Source organism: Macaca thibetana, chromosome 6 (assembly GCF_024542745.1).
Source record: "Macaca thibetana thibetana isolate TM-01 chromosome 6, ASM2454274v1, whole genome shotgun sequence".
Lineage (NCBI taxonomy): Eukaryota > Metazoa > Chordata > Mammalia > Primates > Cercopithecidae > Macaca > Macaca thibetana.
Genome location: NC_065583.1, coordinates 10,299,080 through 10,321,030, shown reverse-complemented (window position 1 = coordinate 10,321,030; position 21,951 = coordinate 10,299,080). Strand labels below are relative to the sequence as shown.

The window sequence follows — 21,951 nt, the reverse complement described above, 5'->3', positions numbered from 1 at the left end:
GTGCACGTGTGCATATGGGCGCTTTGAGCTTGAGCCTGTGCACCTGTGATACGTGGCATGCGTAACACCTTGGGCCATGGTCCTGTTGACCTGCCCTTGACCCTGGAACTGCCCAACCCTCCTGGAGTACTTGGGAGCTCTCCCCACTCCCCTGCCTGTGCTGCCTCTGCAATGGCTGGGAGGAGTGAGACATCTCAAGGCCCTGGTCCACAAAGGTGCTCAGCAGTGAGCGAAATAGGCAGCGCTCCGCCTTCCCAGAGCTTGGAGGGTATCTGGCCTAGACAGACACTGAGCAAATACCACACAGATTATTTATTTAAAATTGCCAGGCAGGAAAAGCGGAGACTGCTGCGAGGCCTCCTGGTCCTTGCCACTCACTGGGAAAGCACCTGCCCCCACCCATTCCTGCCTTCTCAGGCCCAGGTTCTGGGGATCTGGGGCTGTGGTCCTGTGTGTGGGGCCAAACCTGCCAGCCTGAGTGTTTTGGGGGTGATGCCCCGCCTGCCTGCCAGCCCTGCCCGTTGCAGTCAGGACATGACAACAAGACAAATAATTTCTTGGACCTTTTATCTTGGACACCATTTATTTTCCCTCAGCCCCGGGGCAGGACTGACCTCATAGTAGGGCCCAAGTGTGGCAGCTGCACCGTCACTGGGGGCTGGGCCAGGCCAGGCCAGGCTGGGTAGGGCTGGGCCACACTGGGCTTGTGCACCTCCGGACCAGCTGCCTCCCTTCTCCCCGACATCACTCTTCACCACCTCTGCTCCCTTTCCACTCTCTTTCCCCTTCTTCCTTTCCCGGCTCTTCCCCGTTCCCTGTTTTGTTTCTGTCCACCTCTCTGTCCCCCTCCCCACCAGCTCTGCCTCCCTTCTTCGGACCACAGCTTCCCTCCTCCCCACCTCTCCCAGGCCCTCTGCTGGCCGCCTCTATGGGGCCTCCCATCCCTCGTGCCCCCCTCCACAGACGCCTGGCTGTGCTGGGCTGACCCAGGTGGTGGTTTTCCCTGGGATCTGCTGTCCAGTTGCTGCCAGAAGGGGCAGCTGGCTGGCCGTGGCGGGAGGAGGTGCCCTTCTGGGGAGTCCCCAGAGCTCTCATTGGCCCCTCCAGGCTGGGAGAGTACAGGGGGGTCAGACTCTGGTCTGAACCATCTGTCCACACCCTGAGACAGGAGGCGGGAGCTCGAGAGGGAGGGGAGCCCGGAAATGGCCGGCCCCTCACCCCAGAAGCAACTCGCCCTCTCATTCCCTCTGCCTGAACTGGGAACTCAGAGAATCTTTCCTGCTGTGTGACTTCAGACAAGCCCTTTGCCTTCTCTGGGCCTTGGTTTCTCTTCTGCATGATGCAATGGTTGGGCTAAAGCAGTGCTTCTTCTTCTTCTCTCTTTTTTTTTTTTTGAGACAGACTCTTGCTGTGTTGCCCAGGCTGGAGAGTGTAGTGGCACGATCTCAGCGCACTGCAACTTCTGCCTCCCGGGTTCAAGCGATTCTCCTGCCTCAGCCTCCCGAGAAGCTGGGACTACAGGCATCCGCCACCACGCCCAGCTAATTTTTGTAGTTTTAATAGAGACGGGGTTTCGCTGTGTTGGCCAGGGTGGTCTCGAACTCTTGACCTCAGGTGACCCACCCGCCTTGACCTCCCAAAGTGCTGGGATTACAGGCATGATCCGCTGCGCCCCGCCATGCTTCTTAAGTGTAACATGCGTGTGACCACAAAGGGATCCTGTCCAAATGCCCGTGTTGGTTCAGTGGGTCTCGGGGGCGGGGCCCGAGTTGCTGCATCTGACAAGCGCCTGGGTGGGGCCAGTGGGCGGCACTTCCAGGACCTAGGGACTAGGCCTTCTTGGCTTCTCTGCCAGCACCACACTTTCTAAGATTTTATGATCCTCTCTCAAGGAATATGTTTCTGTACTCCTCCCACCCCCCGACACCCAGGGCAGTGCAGGGCCTTGCTGCTGCTGCTCCATTTAAATGCCACATTAGAGACACAGATGAGGCCAAGGGACCCCAGCTGTGAGCCCGGGGAGAGGAAGTGAGACAATGGAGCCAACTGAGGCTTCCAATCTAGATCATCAATACAAATATTATTGGGAGGGTGATTTATGTGGCCAAGCCGGGGCAGGAGGGTGGGGCTGCCCTGCATTAGGGGCCCGCCTTGTCTCAGGGGGAGGGCGGCCAGGGCGCCCAGGACAGTTCTGTTGAGGAACCTGCTCCCACTGAGAATGATGCAGTCTGAGATGTACCACACACTTTGTCAGAATCGTGTGATTTGATAACATGCAGTCTCAGAGTCTCAGCAAACACCACGGATACATCCCTGTAAACACCTGGAATCTGGAATCACACGGACACTCAGAAACTCAGATTTGCCTCTGTAAAGGCCAGAATCCTGAGGCGCCGGCTCTGTGGGTGGGCACGAGGGTCTGGGTGCCCTGCTCAGGGGCTCTTGGCCTGCTGCACAGCAGTGGGTGGTCCTTCAGTGAAATCTGCTTAGATGTCAGTGGGTCTTCCGCACCTTGGTATTCTGCAAGAGGGTCTCCCTGTGGCCCCCTAAAGCTTTCCCAGTACCGAAAAGCTTGAGGGGCTCAGAGAGTGGGCTGCTCCAGGAATAAGGGACCTTCTCAGCCTTGCTTTGGGTTCTGGAGGGAGAGCACAGCTGGCCAGAGGGCTGGAGACTTAGGTAGTTGAATATCTGGCAGGTGGGAGGTTGTGGGGCAGGGACATCCTGCCCACCTGTCTTAATATCAGCCCCCCCTCTTCTTGCCCTTGGTGCTGGACACTCTGTCCTGCAGGCAGTTGCCAGTCAAAGAACACCACTGGAATGAGAAGCAGGACACTGAGTTCCAGCCGCAGCTCTGCCGCTGAGCATCCTGCAGAGCTGGGGAAGAGCCTCCATGTCTGGGCTTAATTTCTTTATCTGCCAAGTGGGGAGGAGAAGGCCCCCTCCACCTGCCCTCAAGGTGGATGTTCCTAAGCCTGGGATGTGACCAGAGGGGGAGGCACCAACTCCTCAGAAGGAGGGGCCAGCTGAGCCCACACGCAGGGAGACTCCAGCATGGGGGAGTTTCTGGGGCAACTCTGCTTTTAAAGTTTATGAAACCTTATGATTGGATATTCCTGCCTGATTTTATTTGAAAAAAGATTTCTCTGAGAAAAAAAATGATTGAAAAAACCCCATTTTGCCGTCGGCCAGCCTCCAGACTGACGTCGCCCAGAATAACCCTGGGCAGGCCAGCACAGGGGCCCTGCTAGCCAGGGAGATGGTATTTGGAGGACTGAGCTTGTCAACTCGGGAATCCAATGGGATTTGAATCTTGGCTCCACCACTTTCGAGTGGGAGACCGTGGATCTGAGTTAGCCTTTCTGATCCTGTTTCCTCTTCTACAAACAGGGAAATTGAAATGGGAGAATCTTTTGCTCAAAGATTATGTGATCATTAAACCAGTATTAATAATCACCACCTGACCTCCTTACTGTGGGTGTGTGGGGCGGTGGTGCTGTCGTGGGCTCGGGTGAGGAGCTGCCATCAGGTACTGGCTCCAGAGGCTTCCAGAAAGGACCTGAGGGAAGAAGAAGCGGTGCTCCTGTTTGCTGTCAGCGGGACCCTGGCAGGTTAGATGCAGGTAGAGGAGGCGTCCTCCAGTGATTCCCAGCAGCAAGGTCTGCCCCATGAGGGAGGAGGGCCTTTGGCTCCCCTGATTGGGTGTGTCTCCCCTCACTCACTTATTCATTCAACATAAATTACCAAGCACAAGCACCAGGGGAGGCGGCTGCCGTGGTGAGTGACATGCCTCGTCCCAGTCATCAAGGAGCCTTCAGTCTAGGGCCCCCTGTTCCTTACTAGAGGCTGACTTTGAGTAGGAAGAACCTAGGCTATGAACTTTCCACATGACTGTGAGCCCACCCGTTCTCTCCCTGAGCCTCAGTTTCCCCACCTGTAATGTGGGTGGGGTAAAGGGTATGCAGCTGGTACTCTGCGGCTTCCTCCAGCTCAGGCATGGGGTGAGTCTGTGATTCCAGCTTCGCAGGGAGTCAGCGGCCCCCGTGCAGATGCTTCCCTGAGCCCCCGGGCTGGGTGCAGAGCCCCGGAGCCCCTGTGCTCGCCCTTGTCCCAACAAGGGTCCTGCTGCGGTGGAACTATCTGTTGACATGGCTGGTGCCCTGTGAGAGTGTGAGCTCCTTGGAGGGAGTGACCTTGTCTTGCTCTTTGCCATGTCGCCATGTCCATCACAAGGCCTGGCAGAGAGCAGGGCCCCTTTAAAGGCGGCCAGAAGGATGCATAAAATATGTACGGGCAATTCAAAGTGGAACCGGGGGCTGCCCTCAGTGGCTCACGCAGGGAGGAAGGTGGGGGCTTCAGGGCTATTGCTGAGTTGTTGGTGGAGCTGGGAGGAGGTCCTCTCCTCCCTATTTCCCTCGTTCCGGTAGTTGCCAGAGGTCCTTTGGACTGGTTGGGTGGCTGACGTAGCAGGGACCCCTAGTCTCAGAGTTGAGCCCCCACGGTCCATTTTCCACGCACATCCCAAAATGTGAGCGAGTTCCTCCACAGCGCAGAGGTGCTCGTCTCACTTCGAGTAACACTCATGTCCTTGAGTCAGCTTGCAGGCCTGGTGTGCCTGGCTCCTGATCCTGTGGCAGCCTCAGGCTCTGCCTCAGCTCCTTGCTCACGTGGCCGCAGCCACAGCAGCCTTCCGGGCATCCTGTAAACGCCCTAGCGCTGTCCATCTGAGGGCCTCTGTATTTGCTGTCCTGAGAATGCTCTTCTCCCAGATATCCCCCTGGCCTGCTCCCTCACCCACTCAGGCTTCTGTACTATTGTCGCCTTATCAGAGAGTTCCCAGCTCTGTCCCCACTTCCTAGCACTTGTCACTATCTGACCTTCTGTTATATATTTAGTTACCCACTATCTGTCTCCCGTGTTTAGAGTGTAAACTCCTGGAGGGTGGAGGTTTTGTCTGTCTTGTTCACTCCTGCATCCCCAGTACACAGGGCCAACCACGAAGACGCTCTCAGTGTATGCTTGAGCAAGTGAATGTACGGTTGACGTCTGTGTGTGTCGGGGTGCGTGGCAGATATCATTTCCCCTGGCGCATTGGGGCAAAGGGGCTTCTTTCTGTTTGGCACAGATCTCAGTGCACAGTAGGTACTTGGCAAATCAGTGCTCCCTCCCTCCTTTCCCACCACTCTTCCTTTCTATCCAGCCAACCTTGCACTGTGCAATGGGGATAGGGCGATCATCAGACCCAGCTTTCTTCAGGAGCTCTCCCAGCTGGGAATGGAACTTCCTATCTCCACCTAAACCCCTGCCCCTCTGAGCTCATGTCCCACAACTTCTATCCCCAGGGAGGACCATCCACACCTCACCAACCCCCTGACTGACATGGCGGCACTAGAGCTACAGCTAGGGTTAAATAGAGCTCCCGATGAACCCTACTGATTTTTCCCCCCGACTTTCTGGTGTGTCCATATGGAGAAAGAGAACTGTGGGCACCTTTGAGAAAAGACCATATACAGCAGTCTGTGTGTGTGTGCATGGGTGTGTGTGTTACAGTGGACGGGGAAGCGACTCCAGCAAGGATACCTTCTCCTCCAACTCCGCCTCTCTCTCCCTCTCTCAAGACCTGGTCTGCCTTCAGTGGGGAAGGAGGGAGGGCTGACTCAGGGTGACCCCTCAGTGCTGTCTGTAGTGAGGATGGTTCTTCACTGGGGGAAGACGCCTGGAGAGCAGCCAGCAGCTGCGTCAGCACTGGGATCTTTGCAGTTGGTCAGCTACCGTCCAGCCCTCGCAGGGCCCCGGACCGGGGGCCCAGCCCCTCACTGGCTCCCAGCTCCTCTGCTGCTCTTGCGGGTCTCGGGGACTTTACCCCAGGCTTGGGGAAAACAAACTCACCCTCCAGCTTTGTTCCTTGGGTTCCGCCTCTTTGGGTCTTGTCCCCTGTGTCTGTGGGATTCAGCTCTGTCTCTGTGCTGTGTCTCTCTCCAGGCCTCTGGCTGCCTCTCTGAGTCTTTCCCTGCTGTTTCCCACCCTTCAAACCCAAAGTCTTCACAGCAAGGCCCCGGATCACCCTCTGGGAAACCCGGCTGGGGAAGCACACTGGGATTAGTCAAGCAATCAATCAATCAGTCAATGCCACTTCCCCTTTCTGTCATCACCAGCCTGCGTAATGTCTGCTCCCACTGCCTGCGTCCCTCGGTCGGAATCTCCATCTGTCTCAAACTGGCTCTGGCCTTGCTCTGCCTGCGTTCAAATCGGGTCCTTTTAACTTATCTGCATAACTGACTTAGTTTCTTCGTCTGTAAAATGGAGTAATGGTTCCTATCTCATAGGGCTGTTGTGACGATCAAATGAAATATTCCACATTCACACTCTTTTTTTTTTTTTTTTTTTTTTTTTTTAAAGATGTAGTCTTGCCCTATTGCCCAGGCTGGAGTGCAGTGGTGCAATCTCGGCTCACTGCAACCTCCGCCTCCCAGGTTCAGGTGATTCTCCTGCCTTAGCCTCCCGAGTAGCTGGGATTACAGGCACGCACCACCACACCCAGCTAATTTTTGTATTTTTATTAGAGACAGGGTTTCACCACGTTGGTCAGGCTGGTCTCGAACTCCTGACCTCAGGTGATCTGCCTGCCTTGGCCTCCCAAAGTGCTGGGGTTTCAGGCTTGAGCCACCACCCCTCATTCACACTTAACATTGCCTGACACATGGTAGATGCTCAGATAACTAGTCACTGTTACCATCATTATTTAGTCATTTTTGCTGCAGGTATTAAAGTGGGAAGAGACAACGTGAGTTTTTTGTAGAAAGTTTTCTCTCCAGCTCCCTTCCTGCGCTCTTTCCCCTTTGCTGCTCTCCTCTCTGGATGCTGGAGAAGGGAGCAGAGCCTTTGAGCCCTTTTTCTTTACACCACTCTCCTTGGCCCCAGCCCTGGTTGGCCTCTGGGCTCCTGCTCTGTGTGGAGCCCTGGGGAGACAGGCTCTGTGGGCCCTCCTTCTCGGGCAGCTGTGGCCCGGGGTTTCCCTTTTTGTATTCCTCTTGTTTCATGCAGCCTTTTCTCCTCTTGATCAGCTCTGAAACCTGCCTTGCCTCTCTCTGGCTGTGGTCGCATCCCAGCCCTGGGTGGTCCTGAGGGCTTCCCCCTCTCCCGATATCAAAGGTATCTTTCTCAGGGTGACCCTAGGGGCTCCCTCCTTCCTCAAAGTCATTTGGAAGTGGAGCTGAGGGAAGGTGGACATCCCCGTCCACTAACTGCTGCCCAAAGAAAGTGGGGCCAAAGAGAAGATCCTCCTGCCTCCTTCACTGTTCACTCACTCGCTCCTCAGGAAAGGGGCTGGGGCCTCTGAGAAGTGAGGGCTGGGGTAGACAGGCAAAGCCCAAGACTTCTGGGTCGGACTGCCTGGGCTGGGATCTCAGCTCTATCACTGTGTGACTGTGGGACTTGGTTTTCTCACCTGTAAATTGGGGATAATAACAATAGTTCAAACCTTCTAGGATGGTGGTAAGGATTAAATGAGATAATGCGTGTAAGGTAGTTAGGACAATGCCCGGCGCATCATAAACTCTAAAGAAATGTCAGTTACTGATACTTTCCAGTGGGGCAGAACTGAAAGAGGCCTCAGAGGTTACCTAGATCTGGCCCAGAGAGGGAAAAGGTTTTCTGCTGTGTCCCTGAGGCTGGGGATGGGTGGGTGGGAACCCATGGTTCCTGCAAGTGGCACCGAGAGTCACACCAGGAAGGTGCACAGTAGTGAAGCGCATTGACTGTGAAATCAGACACTGGACTCAGACCTTACCCTGCTCTTCCCAGCCATGTGAGTCAGGCAAGCCACTTCACCTCCCTGAATTTCGTTTTCATTAGCCAGTGAATGGTGTTAGTCATCTCCACACCACAAGGCTGTTGATGAGCTTATTAAAACTGGCTTGCCGGTCGGTCACTCTGAGCCAGGCGTGGGATAGGCACTGGAAGTCAGAGTGGTGATAAGACACACAGGTTCTTGTCCTTGTGGAGCTTACTTTCTGCTGGGTGGAGACCGACAATAAAAATAAGAGTTTCGGAGAAGAGCTCTCAGGAAAATGGAGCAGGGGGATGGGGTAGGGCTGGGCTGGGGAGGGTGGTGCCAGCATTAGACATCATGGTCTGGGAAGGCCTCTCTGAGGGGCAATATTTGTGCCACAACCTAGGAGATGAGGAGCCACTCTGGAAGCTCTGGGCAAAGCAGCCCCCAGGCAGAGGAACGGCATGTGCAGGGGCCCTGTGGCAGGAGCATGCTTGGTGTGCTAGAGGGGAGCAACAAGGCAGGGAGGCAGGGCTGGCCCACAGGGGCCAGGCTGTGTGCCCTTTGTGGGTCCCAGTGAAGAGTTTACATGTTCTTCTATGTGGCTTGGGGATCCCTAGGAGGTCTTTAGCAGAGAAGGGACAAAATTAAATTGATATATTTTTTATTTTATTTTTTGAGGTGGAGTCTCACTCTGTCGCCCAGGCTGGAGTGCAATGGCATGATCTCTGCTCACTGCAATCTCTGCCTCCTGGGTTCAAGTGATTCTCCTGCCTCAGCCTCCCGAGTAGCTGGGACTACAGGTGTGCACCACCAAGACCGGCTAATTTTTGTATTTTTTTTTTTTGGTAGAGATGGGGTTTCATCATGTTGGCCAGGCTGGGTTTGAACTTCTGACCTCAGGTGATCCACCCGCCTCGGCCTCCCAAAGTGCTAGGATTACAGGCATGAGCCACAGCGCCTGGCAAATTTATATTTTGAAAGGATTCCTCTGGCTGTGGTGTGGAGGAGAGGTGGATGGGGGTGAGAATGGCAAGGGGAGGGGGCTGTTGAATCGTGCAGGCTGGAGGGGACAGTGGCCCGGCCAGGGCCATGAGGAAGTCTGATGAGCAGGGTGAGATAATGTCATCAGCTCCTCTGCCTGGCCTGGTGCAGGCCTCTCGAATGGAGCTGTGCCTGAGCCCGGATGAGGTTTACAGCTCTTGAGAGCAGCATCCTGGGGGCTTGGGTCATGGGAGTGGGTGCGTGATGCTGAGGACCTGGCCTGGGTGGTGTCTCTCTCTCTGTCTCGTTTCCTCTCTCCCTCTCTCTCTCTCTCTCTGAGAACTGCTGCTGCTATTACTCCCCAAAGACTTTACATAATTCTGGCCCGGCTCCCTCCTCATGATGTCATGTGCTGAGTGGAGTCTAGGTCACTCCATCGCATGCTGCGGTCGGGGAGAGAACAGACTTCTGGCTCCCCTGGCGTGACGGCCAGGCGCAGACCCTCCTCATGCTGGGGTGGGGTGGTGAGGCTCGTGGCGGGGTGGAGGTGCAACCTCTGCCCCAGGCCCTTTGGACAGCTCAGGCAAAGGCCAAGACCAGGGCTTCCTTCCTTTGGTGGTGCTGGCTGGTGAGGAGTGGGGGTTGCGCTGGGAGGCCTGTCCCTCCAGAGCTGGGGGCCTCTCCCCTGGAGCCCAGGCCCCAGTAGAAAGAGGCAGGCAGTCCTGAGGTCAGCCCCTGTTACCGGGCTGATGCTCTGAATCTAAGTTTCCTACACTGTAGAATGGGGACAAAGACACCCAATCTCATAGGGTTGGATGTTTCAGTGCGCTCTAAGGGGAGCATAGCAGGAACTGTTGCGAGGACAGAGGCCCAGGCATGTGCTGGGTAGGGCCGAGAGGGAGTCTCCCCCTTGGGCCTACTTGGGGTTATCTGGGCCCCAGCTCAGTGGCTTTACCTACTTCCTGCATCTCCCATCCCTGCCCCTCTGCTAGACCCCACTTCCTAATCTTACCAAGGAGAAGGAGAATAGGGTCGAGCCCCTCCCCCTTGCACAGGTAGGGAAACTGAGGCTCAGAGTGGGGTATGACTTGCTCAAGGTCACACAGCCTAGGATGGCAATGCCAGAAGGAAACTAGACCCAGTGAGCCCCAGCCCCAGGCATTTTCTGATGCATTGTACAGTGTGGGACGCCTGCAGCCCTGAAGGATGCTGGGAAGGTCAGGTCATAACTCAAGACCTGGGGAGGGAAGCTCTGCTGCTCCTCCACCCTTGCAGACACCTCCGATTTCCTTCCACTATATTTTCGTTTTTCTTTTCTTTTGGGAAAACAGTTTGGTTTTGCAGTTTGTAGGAAAATTAACATTTATTGAGTTTTCTCTCCCTGACCTCTGAGAACAGAGTGCTAAGCTCTTCACAGCGTCATTTTGTATAATCCTCACAATAACTATGGAAGATTATACCCCCATTTTACAGGAGAAGAAACTGAGGCCCAGGGTCATACGGTTGGGGCCATGGATTCATATCCAGATTTGTGCACCCTAAAGCTCTCACCTTTCCCCCTCATCAGAAGCACCTGAAATTGTCCTGATGCCCCCATAACTCCTCACCCGCTGTGGGGCCTGAGCTTTGCGAAGAGATGGAGAAAGCAAGTTTCAGAGCTGCAGTGATGTTTGGCCCTGGGGAGGGAGTTCACAGACGAAATGACAGGGAGTTTGACTTAAGGGGAACAGGGAGGATGAGGGGCTTGTACCCACCGCCATCTCAGCGTTGGTAAATATCCCTGACTCAGTGTTGACTAGGGCTAGGGGGAGGTGGAGGGAAGAATGTGCCTCCCCTTGTTTCTAGAGTTACTAAATTCTTGTTAGATCTTTAAATTTTATGTAAATTCTTCTTTTTTTCCCTCTTGGAAAGGTGGGTATCGTATTTTAATTAGTAGTGGTGTCAAAGGAGGGCTAGATTAATTATTGGAAATCTCAAGTTCCAGATGGTTTTAATTTTCACAGCAGGGCACCAGGGTCTATATTTGTAATTTTTTTTATTGAAATCATACCTAGTGTATTTTAGGGGCACTGAGGTATACTCTTTGTGGCTCCAAGGATACTGTACTCAGGAATTTGGGGCTATGATTTTTGTTATGGAGAAGCAAGTCCCTTGTCACTGAAATTAAACTTTTGTGGGTGAGGGAGGGGCAGGGGCTAGGAAGCAAGGGGTCAGGAGAAAGAGTGCATGAATTGGGAGGGGGGCGGTCACAGGCAAAGAAAGCAGGTGGTACTGGGGAGTCAGGCACAGGGGTTTAAGATCAGAGAGGAGAGAGAGCTAAGAGAGGGCGCGTGGCCTACCCAAAGTCACACAGCAGCCTACTGGGGAGAAAAATGTGGACTGGCAGAGGGAGAGGAAAATTCGATTTGGATACAGCACACCTAATCAAGGGACAGTCACTCTTTGCCTGCTTGATGTCCTTGTTCAGGCAGGGCTTTGGGGGATCAGCTCTGGACCCCTCATCCTGAGGGAGGCTCTGTGGAGCATGGATGATGTAGCATGGGGTCTCCCACCCTGGGGGGATCGCAGGGGGAATTGGGTCCTGATTGGAATTTCTGGGCTCCTGGGAGTTAATTACCCTTCAGCTTTGGTGGCCTCCATGGAAGGCAGTGGAATATCCTGCATACCCTTTCTCAGGGAGCTCGCATCTCACTCCCTGTGCCCTTCCTGCTATGAATAGCCAGGGTAAAGGTGCCAGGGGGCACTAGCAGGGGCTCCAGATGTTTGCTTTGCAGGAGGGGGCCATAGACCTAACTTTTGGAGGAAATAGCTTGATGTCCTGAAAGGCAGGGGAGGTGTGTGTGCACATGCCTGCATCTGTGTCTATCTGTCCCCTTGGTCCCCTTAGCTACTTCTCTGTGGTTATTTATATGGCATCTGTCCTGATTTGGGGAATGGGGTTATTTTTATGATTGTCTGTCTTGCTTTGGGTTTGGGGGATGGAGTTATTTGCACTGCCGCCTGTCCTGCTTGGGATAATGGCCTTTTTGTATGGCTGTCTGTCCTGCTTTGGGAAATGGGTTTTTTGCACGGCTCTTTGTCCTGTTTGGTGCAGTAGAGTTGAGGGGCTAGGGAAGGTGGGTGACGATGGGGAGAAGGGCACACTGGTGTTTAGCCACAAGGGCAGAACTCCCTTCTGGCTGGAGCCATCTGGATCCCAAGCGGAGCCAAGAGAGGCTGGAGGGAAGGGAACAGGTGATCTGCAGCTTCCATCTCCCCGCCTGAGGGGCAGGGACTGCTACTTCTCTGACTTCTCTGTGGTTATTTAGGCATCTGTCCTGTGGGACTTGTTAGGCCTCCCCATGCCTGATTTTGGGGGAGTGAGGGACCAAAGATAGGATCAGGGACCATGTCACTGAGCCTTTAGACCAAGCCATTGCCCCTGGTAATAAAATGTGTCTTGTTCTCCTTCTGCCTTTCGAAGCCCAGCTCCTAGTGGAGACAGACACCTTCGGTAGTCAAGTCCGGATCAAGGGCAAGGAGACGGAATTCTACCTGTGCATGAACCGCAAAGGCAAGCTGGTGGGGAAGGTGAGTGATGGTTTGGGATTCCTGGGAACGTGGGCTTCCCCTCTGGCAGCTCTGGGAGCTAGAACAATGTGTCCATGGCACTGTTAGCCCCAAATGGAAAACAGGCCGTGTGTGTGTGTGTGTGTGTGTGTGTGTGTGTGTGTGTGTGAGAGAGAGAGAGAGAGAGAGAGAGAGAGAGAGACTGTAATCTCTTTCTTTCACCCCACCCCATCCCCCACTTCTCTGCCTGGGCACTTGAGCTCACCAGGCTGAGGTATCCATGGCTATGACTTACGGTGCACACAGGGCCCTGGTTTCTGCTGCTGGGTGTGAAGCTCTGGCTTGCTTGGTAGTGGGAGGATCCTTGAGGGGCTCTGGGGCACCCCGGCTACCTGTCCCTGACTCTGGGAGCAAGGAACCAGCAGGCCAAGGGCTGTGACTGCAGCAATCGTGTTAACAATCGCCAGGGGCTTACAGCGCCGTCCTGCAGCAGTGGCCTCTGGAACCTGGCCGCCTTGTCAGCGCTGGGCCTCATGGTTCTAGCATTTCAGGAAGATTTTATTACTTTGAAACTGGCAAGAGAGCTGCATGTAACAAATTAGGGCGGAGGCAGGGGAGGGTGCAGGTCGGGGGGACCCTCAGGTTGGGGAGACCCACGTGTATGGGGATCTGAGTCTCCAATGATGCTGCTTCTCAGTACCCCTGTTCATTTCCTGGATGCGCTTGTTTGCAGAAGTTAGGAACTGGCTTCCTCTGGGTGTTCGAATGGAAGGTGTTATCCACAGGAGCTCTATGGTAGGGTCAGGTTTTCTGTCCTCTTCTCTCTGCAGGGACTGACTCCCATATCCAGCTTGTGTAACCAGGATTGAGGGGGTTCTGCCTGGATAGGTGGAGTGGGGTGGAGGGTAGGCCTGGATTCCAAGGGGGATGGGCTTGTGCTTGGGGGCAATGCCCTGGCTGATTATTTGCGGTTCATTACATCTTGTTGGGGATGGGGGAGATGACTTCAGTCTTGCTGAAGCTATGTTTTTGATTTTTTGAATTCTCCAAGTCTTATCCCTCCCCCCTCCCCCATACCCAAGAGGCTGGGGAGGATGTAACAGGCCAGGAATCTCAGTCAGGGCATTGTCGCATTATTTTGTTAATAATTACAGTCATAATAGCCTCCGCTAATTGAGCACCGACTTTCTGCCTGGCACTGAACTGAAACGCTCCCGGTGAATCCCAGGAGGCTGCCGCGGCTACCATCCCCATTCCACAGATGAGGAAGCCGAGGCTCGGCCACGCCCGGGCACTTGTCCCAGGTCCCACACTAGAGCTCGGCGGGATTGAAAGCCTGGTTTGGAAGGAAAAGATTCCAGCCGCACTGCCCACACCAACTGAGGCTTCTCAAACAGCAAAATAATAGTAATCCGCAGAGCGCGGCTCCGGGATGCCGAGGAGTGGTTTTAATTAGTGATTCACTTTCCGCCGTTGCAAGGCCGGCCGGCCGGCGAGGGGGGTCGGGGCCGGGGCCGCGGACTGGGGCGCGGGCGCCGGGTCCCCCTGGCCTGGCCGGTCCCCCTGGCCTGGCCGGTCGTTTCCTGTGGCGGCGCGGCCCAGCCCCGCGTCAGGCGCTTTGTTCTCCTGCCCGCCTGGGCCGCCTCCCAGGCCCAACCTGCTTTGAGTTTTCGGCTCGTTTTTCTTTCTCCCCCAGGAGGGGCCAGCGGCACCAGCCAGTGCCCGTGCCCACGCCGCGGCCCGCCCTCGCCGTCTGCGCGCGGTTCCCGGCATCCTGACCCCAGGAGGGCCGCGCGGGGGTCAAAAGAGCAGCCCCGTCCCCTCGGGCCGCCCCCCCACCCCGCCGCCGGCCGCCTCCCGCCCGCGGGCTAGCCGCTGAGTCACCGCTTCCACAGGAGCCGGCTCCGATTTCCTGCCCCCTCGCCCTCTCTCCCGTCATTAATATTGGTGACGGTTCAGCTGGCGCGGCGCGCCCTGGCGCAGCGGAGGGAGGCCCGGCCCCGGCACCCGGCGCCTCCCCCGCTCCTGCCCCGGCCTCCACGCCCGCCCCCATCCCTTGCCAGCCTTCTGTCTTCTGGGCCCACCCGGGGGACTCGAGGACGCCCCCAAATCCACCTGTCCAGGCTTGACCTCTGCCCCGCCCAGCGCCCCCTCACTCTCTGGCCCCCAAGGTGGGAATCTGGCTCCTGGGCTGCGGTCCTCGCCACAGCCTCCCTGCCCAGTCGGGCCTCAGGTCCTGGGAGTCCCCTCCTGTCCTAACCCCTGCCACGGCCTCTGTTCTGGCCTCCTACCATCCCGGAAATCGTTGCCCCAGCCGCCTGGTGTGTGGCTTCTGCACCTCCAGGCCTTTCCCTGCTGTCCACCTTCGGCTTTCTAGAGCACATAGGGCATTGGAGGGCAGCACATGGCCTGCCCTCCACCCCCACCCAGCTCCAAACCCATCCATGGGTCCTCCCACCTTGCTATGGGACACCAAAGGCCCCAGGGAGCCTCCCTGGGCACATGGATTCCTTATGCTCCAGATACGTGGCACTGAGCACCACTGTTCCATGGACCGGGTCTTTGGGCCCTCTGCGGGCCTGCCTTTCCCTCTGTCCACTTGCCCTGAGTCCTGGCTGGTCATTCCCGGACCCCTTCGTCAGCCCACCCACCCCGGAGCCCCACAGGCCCTCCCGCAGCCCTGTGCTGCCTGTCTGCTGACCTGGGTTATCACTGTTTGTCTTCCTGCCTGCATCCTCTGTCACACTGGGAGCTCCCTGAGGGCCCATTCTGCATCCATTCATTTGAGATCTGTGTACCTGGCCAAAGGGCTCTGAGGGCACCAAAGAATTAGAAACATGTTTCCTGCTGTCTGTGGATTGACTCTTAAGCTACAGCCTGAATTATCCACATCAACCCAAGGGAGTGTAAGCTCCCTGGCCTTGCTGAGCCTCAGCGTCCTCATCTGTAAAATGGGAATGATAATCCAGACACTTAGTAGGCGAGTAGGCACTTGCTAAGTGTTAGTCCCTTTCCCCTTTGGAGCCGGGTCACCAGGTCACTTCTTCACCTGTGGGAATGCCTGGTCTCAGCTCCAGTGCCGACTCCTTTGGAGTGGCTCAGTGGGGCAGCTTCCTTGGGCCATCTGTGTGCCAACCCTGCACATCTCTGGCCACAGCAAGGGTCCCTGCATCAAGCCCTTGACAGAGCTTTCCAGAGGTTGCAGGCCCTTGCTGGAGTTGCTCTTTCTGCTGCATTGTACTAATCAGATGCCAGCTCTGTCCCAGCCCCTGCATGCTCAGGCGGCCCCCCTTCTCCTTGCTACCCCTCTGGAACCCATGTCACCTGGCCCAGGAGGTGGCGCTTCCTTTCATTTTGTAAACAGTGGTTGAGTGTCTAGCATGATGTGCTAGGCATTTTTTTTTCCCATCTCTGGAGATGCAACCCAGGTTGTATTTTTCTCATCTGCCACCACCTGTTGCAATCACTGATGAGTCCTTTTTGGGGCAACATAGAGCCACAGACCTTTTCAGGTCAGGGGAGTGCTCTGCCCACCAGCACACCTTCCTTAAGATGACTTTGGCTGCAAATGGCTGAAACTTAATCTAAAATGCCTTAAGCAAAAAGGGAATACGGGGCTTATATAGCAAACAACAACAACAACAACAACAACAAACAGCAGTCCAGGGGGTAGTTCTAGTTTCAGGTAAGATTGGATCTAGGGGCCAGAGGAGGTCATCAGGATTCCATCTTCAGATCAAATCAAAGGACAAGGGCTGCAGTTTGGGAAGCGAGAGGTGGGAGGTGGTAGTAGGAAAGAGATCAAGTTCTGCTACATCATCAGGGTTCTGGGATGGAATATTCACTTATTCTCTACACACTGATGCTTCTGCCTTGCCTGAACTAATCGTGTCAGAGTTTCTGGGGGCCAGGCCCAAGCATAGGTGTTTTTGGAATCTGCTGTGGTGAGCAGGGTCATAGCCATGTGGTAGCCAGGGGCAGAGGCAAGTGTCAAGCCCAGGTATAGCGTGCTGTTAGGTGCTTATCCATTTTTGCCTGAGGTCATGGAGGGGAGCTTGTGATCATCATAGCCCCAGGCTGGTTCCCAAGATTTGTGAATTTCAGCCAAAGCCATTCAGCCCTTTTAAGTGAACCCAGGCATGCACTGAGCCTGTGTGTCTGGCACTGGGTAGCTCCTTGTACATCCAAAACCTCGCTTTGTGCCAATGGTGGCTATGTAGGCCTGGGGGAGGTGAGATGTTTTGATGGGCAGCACCTGCTCCTCCCCACCCTTTCCCCTTGCGGACCTCTCCGGAACTGGGCAGAGGAGAAGTGAGCTGCAGTGGCTAGGGCAAGTTCAAATCCCAGCTCTGCCACTTACAAGCTCCATGACCTTGGGCAAACCAATTTGCTTCTGAGCTCTGCTTTCTTCTACCAAGCAGAGTCGAAGAAGAGGATGAAATGCAGTAATGGAAGTAGCAATGTTTGGCCTGTAGTTGGCAATCAATAAATGGTTAATGAATGAGTAGGGAGACCAAGTGGGCTAGACAATTTCTAGGCTCAGCTTGCTTTGTCTCCCTAATCAGTGTGTCCCAGGAGGGACCTCTCATAGCTTATGATTGTCTGTGGGACATTTATAACAGATCCAGGAGGGAGAGTCTATCTTCTTCAGAAGGAAACCCCTTTCATGTATCATCCCACGGTTTCCATCCTCATGAAAATGCGTTCAACCCCAAATGCTCGGGGCACCTCTGTCTTGAGCTAAGGCCTGTGCTCAGCAACAGGGGAACTGAGAAGCAGCCCTGACCTCAGCAGGCACTTGGGCTAATGCGGAGGCGGGCAGATATGGAATTTCTCTGTTGGGGTGTGGGGAGAAGGAATAGGGTTCAGAAGATGGAGTACGTGAGCCCAGTAAGACTTGACACTTGAATGGAGTCTTGAATGAGGAAGAGGAATTGCCCAGGGAGATAAAGGGCAGTCCTAGAAGGCTTCCCAGAGGAGGCAGTTTTTGAGCTGAGCCTGGAGGGATGAAAGCCATTTTCCAGGCAGTGGCAGGTATTCTAGGATGGGGAAACATCATGGTGTAGCCTTTGGTCTGTTTGTTCCTACTGTTTGGTTGAGACCAGGCAAAGAACCTGGATTCAGGTTGGACAGGCAGCATCCAGAATTTTCCATGGGGTACCCATAGCCCAGGGACTACTCCTCTCCACCTGCCTTGCACGCTTACCCTGGCTTTCCTCACAATAGATCTTTGCTGCTCACGCCACCCATACTGTCCTCTGGGTTCCACATTTGTGTCCCAGGCCTGCCCCTGCCTGTTCTGCAGCCTCCTCGAAAGATCTCATCCTCCAGAGTGTTTTCTTACCCTGCCTGTCCCTTCTGCAAAGTTCAGCACTTTGTCTGGAGGGCCCAAGCTTGCCCTCTGCTCAAAGGTGAACGTTCCTGGAAGCTCCAGCCTGTTTTCCACTTCAAACAAAAGGCTGGAACTTGCACCTCAGTCTCCACACACAGCCAGACCGCTGGGCTTCCAGCTTGGCTGGGCATCCGTCCGTAACGAGGAGTGGGCCCGGCCTAAATTTGGAGATGTTAGTTGGAAACTCGAGTGCTGCTAATTCAGGCCTTCCAACTTTGTGTGTTTCCCACTCTTCCCTATCGAACAATTCGGCTGCCTCAGAGAGGAGACTAAAACCCTGCCTCCCCACCACCCCCTGTCCAGATCAGATCCAAGAGCGCCCTGTCAGGAGCAGCTGCCCTTCAGGAATAATCTAGCAAGCTACTACTGTGTGTCAGATTCATTTATAAGCATTACTCCTACAGGGTCTCTATGATGCAGAAGTCATTGTTCCCATTAGGTAGGTGAGGAATTTGAGGTTTACAGAGTGGGACTGACTGGCCTGAGGTTACACAAGGGAAGTGTTAGAGGTCATTTGTTTTCTGACTCCAGATCTAGTGCTCCTCGCCCAGCATACCCAGGCTCCCAAGGGATTTCACACATCAGCCCAGGAGCCTGAGATCCCACAACCGATGGCACAGTTTGGAGTTTGACCATGTGAAATCTCTTGTTATTGGAGGCCCCTACCTTACTTCATACCAAGTATTAAGATGCACCACATCCCACATGACGTGTAATTTATATTTAACTAGATCACAGTGGAGCTGAGTTACAGCTGAGTTGCTGATTTAATGTCGGGTTTTATGCAAATCTATCAGGACTCATTTCTGTTGTACGCGATAGAACACAGTATCATCACCTGGTTTAAAGGAAACGAGCCATTATTGGCTCACATAACCGTGAGGTAACTTGAGCTTCAGACGTGGCTGGATCTAGAGCCCAAATGATATGACCAGTATGTAGTTTCTCTCCTTCTCCCCTCCTTGGCTTTGCTTTATCTGTGCTGGCTTCACTGTCAGACAGGATCTCCCCCCATGGTGATAAAGTGGCTGCCTCTGCTTCAGCCTTACAAACTCCTCCAGCTTAAATCCACCTGTGTTTGGGGTTGCCTAGAAAAGGTCTCAAGGAACACTCTGACTGGATGGCTTGGGTCACTTGCTCACCTATGAGCCAATCACTGAGGCCAAAGGGAAAATAGTGTCTGGATATATTGCTCTGGTAGGGATGAGGTGGAGCCCCTGGGCTATGAGGGTGGAGAGTGGGGAAGAAGGAATAGATTTCTTTCTTTTTTTTTTTTTGGAGATGGAGTTTCGCTCTTATTGCCTAGGCTGGAGTGCAATGGCGCGATCTCAGCTCACCACAACCTCCGCCTCCCGGGTTCAAGAGATTCTCCTGCCTCAGCCTCCCGAGTAGCTGGGATTACAGGCATGCACCACCACGCCCAGCTAATTTTTGTATTTTTAGTAGAGACAGGATTTCTTCATGTTGGTCAGGCTGGTCTCAAACTCCCGACCTCAGGTGATCCACCCACCTTGGCCTCCCAAAGTGCTGGGATTACAGGCGTGAGCCACCGCGCCCAGCCAGGAATAGATTTCTGAATGACAGTGGGAGTCTGTTACCTAATTGGAGGGTGGGGGAAAGATGCAGGAGTCAGTAACAAAAGTTTACTCCACACATCCAGGAAGTGAAGGCTGTCTGTCCTGTGCTGCCCCAGCCATAGCCTCCTGCCCATGCCCCTTGTACCTACTGTCCCCTTTCTCTCCTCCTAACAAAGAGTCTTCACTTGGCCAAACTAGAGTCAGGCTCTTGAACCTTCTCTTAGGCCCATCTGTGCACTTCTTTGTAAAATCCAGTTTTAGCAAGAGCCCTGATAAGTCATTTTAGCAAGAACCCCTCACTCTTGATATATGATCAGGGTCCTCATCCTCCTCCATCACCCAGGTGATGTCTGGTCACCCTGGCCTGTCCTCAGCAAAAACCCTGTTAGGTGGCTTTAGCCAGAATCCCCCACACCCTCGATGTTTTCTCTTAGTCATTTTCTACTCTGCTCCTTGGTTATAAACCCCCACCTGCCTGTGCTGTATTCAGAGTTGAGCTCAATCTCTCTCCCCCTCTGCAAAACCTCCTTACAGTTGTCCCTACAACGATCGCAATGGTCCTGAAAAAAACCTTGCTCACTGTGCTTTAGCGAGCATCACTGAGTCATTTTTTTTCTTGAATACTCCCCCTCTCTCCCCTGCAGCCCGATGGCACCAGCAAGGAGTGTGTGTTCATCGAGAAGGTTCTGGAGAACAACTACACGGCCCTGATGTCGGCGAAGTACTCCGGCTGGTACGTGGGCTTCACCAAGAAGGGGCGGCCGCGGAAGGGTCCCAAGACCCGGGAGAACCAGCAGGACGTGCATTTCATGAAGCGCTACCCCAAGGGGCAGCCGGAGCTTCAGAAGCCCTTCAAGTACACGACGGTGACCAAGAGGTCCCGTCGGATCCGGCCCACACACCCCGCCTAGGCCACCCCGCCGCGGCCCCTCAGGTCGCCCTGGCCACACTCACACTCCCAGAGAACTGCATCAGAGGAATATTTTTACATGAAAAATAAGGAAGAAGCTCTATTTTTGTACATTGTGTTTAAAAGAAGACAAAAACTGAACCAAAACTCTTGGGGGGAGGGGTGATAAGGATTTTATTGTTGACTTGAAACCCCCCGATGACAAAAGACTCATGCAAAGGGACTGTAGTCAACCCACAGGTGCTTGTCTCTCTCTAGGAACAGACAACTCTAAACTCGTCCCCAGAGGAGGACTTGAATGAGGAAACCGACACTTCGAGAAACCAAAGTCCTTTTTCCCAAAGGTTCTGAAAGGAAAAAAAACAAAAAGAAAAACAAAGAGAAAGTAGTACTCTGCCCACCAACAAACTCCCCCGAACTTTCCCAATCCTCTATCCCTGCCCCAAACTCCAACAAAAATCGCTCTCTGGTTTGCAGTCATTTATTTATTGTCCGCTGCAAGCTGCCCCAGACACCGCGCAGGGAAGGCGTGCCCCTGGGAATTCTCCGCGCCTCGACCTCCCGACGACAGACGCCTCGTCCAATCATGGTGACCCTGCCTTGCTCGCAGTTCTGGAGGATGCTGCTATCGACCTTCCGTGACTCACGTGACCTAGTACACCAATGATAAGGGAATATTTTAAAACCAGCTATATTATATATATTATATATATATAAGCTATTTATTTCACCTCTCTGTATATTGCAGTTTCATGAACCAAGTATTACTGCCTCAACAATTAAAAACAACAGACAAATTATTTAAAAAACCATGAGGCGAGTGGTGGCTGGTGGCAGGGCGGGGGCAGGGTGGCCTCTGTGTCTCATGCTTTCTGATCGATCTGTGGTCTTTGCACGGAGAGCTAGGGCCTTGCACATTCATTCATTCATTCATTCTTTGAATTCAACATTACTCTACACCAGGCACGGAGAAGGCAGCCTTAGAACAGATGGGAATCCTTGCTTTCAGGAAGATTCCATTCTAATGGGTCATTGATTCAGTGGCCGCTTCAGTCATTTGTTCATATGCATTTACTCATACCTCTCATGTGCCAAGGCTCGATTCCAGACCCTGGGGATTTATCAAAGAACGTGGAAAAAAAATCCCGGCCCTCAGGGAACTTCACTTTTAGTAATTCATTGATTCATTGCTTCATTCACTCATTTATTGATGGATTCATCCATTCAATATATATTTCTTAGACACTTAGTAAGTGCCGGGCACTCTTCTAGGTACTGGAAATTCATCAAAGAATAAAACAGACAAGAAATCATGCCTCTCAGAGCTCGAGTCTAGGGATTAATTGATTGAATCACTTGTGTCTTCCCCATCAGTGTTTTGCCAGGCACAGGTCGAACAAGGGAATATGGTGGGAGGATCTAGGTCAGTTTGGGACCTGGCGTGTCTCTCCTCAAACTCCCAGGGGCTGGAGTTTGAGGAATCTGGTGATGTTACCTTCCAAGAACCCATCCTTCAAGGTCTTATTTCCCAGGGCCTGTCCCAGGATGTCAGGGAGAGGCCAGGTTAGTCTCGGGATTGAGGCAGATTGAAGGTTAGTGAGTCCTCTGCCCTGAGACTGGGGCTGTGTGAGCAGTCAGGCTTAGAGTGGGGGGACTGTTTCTGTTTTTCCCCTCTCCCTGGCCTCCAACCTAAGTGTCTTCGTAGGGGAAACCATATATTCCTGGTGGGGCAGGAGATAGCCTGAGGCAGAAGGCACCTCTGCTGCTGGGG

At 54.0% G+C, this 21,951-nt stretch overlaps 1 protein-coding gene across 1 annotated transcript in view; it reads left to right on the top strand.

The window, feature by feature from the left end:
- The window catches only part of FGF18 (fibroblast growth factor 18), a 38,559-nt gene extending 17,567 nt beyond the window's left edge, over positions 1–20,992 (top strand). The window contains exons 4-5 of the mRNA XM_050794356.1: positions 12,216–12,322; positions 19,915–20,992. Of these exons, the coding sequence (XP_050650313.1) occupies positions 12,216–12,322; positions 19,915–20,181 (374 nt within the window). The 3' untranslated portion in view covers positions 20,182–20,992. The remainder of the gene's footprint in view (positions 1–12,215; positions 12,323–19,914) is intronic.
- Positions 20,993–21,951: the final 959 nt, after the last annotated feature.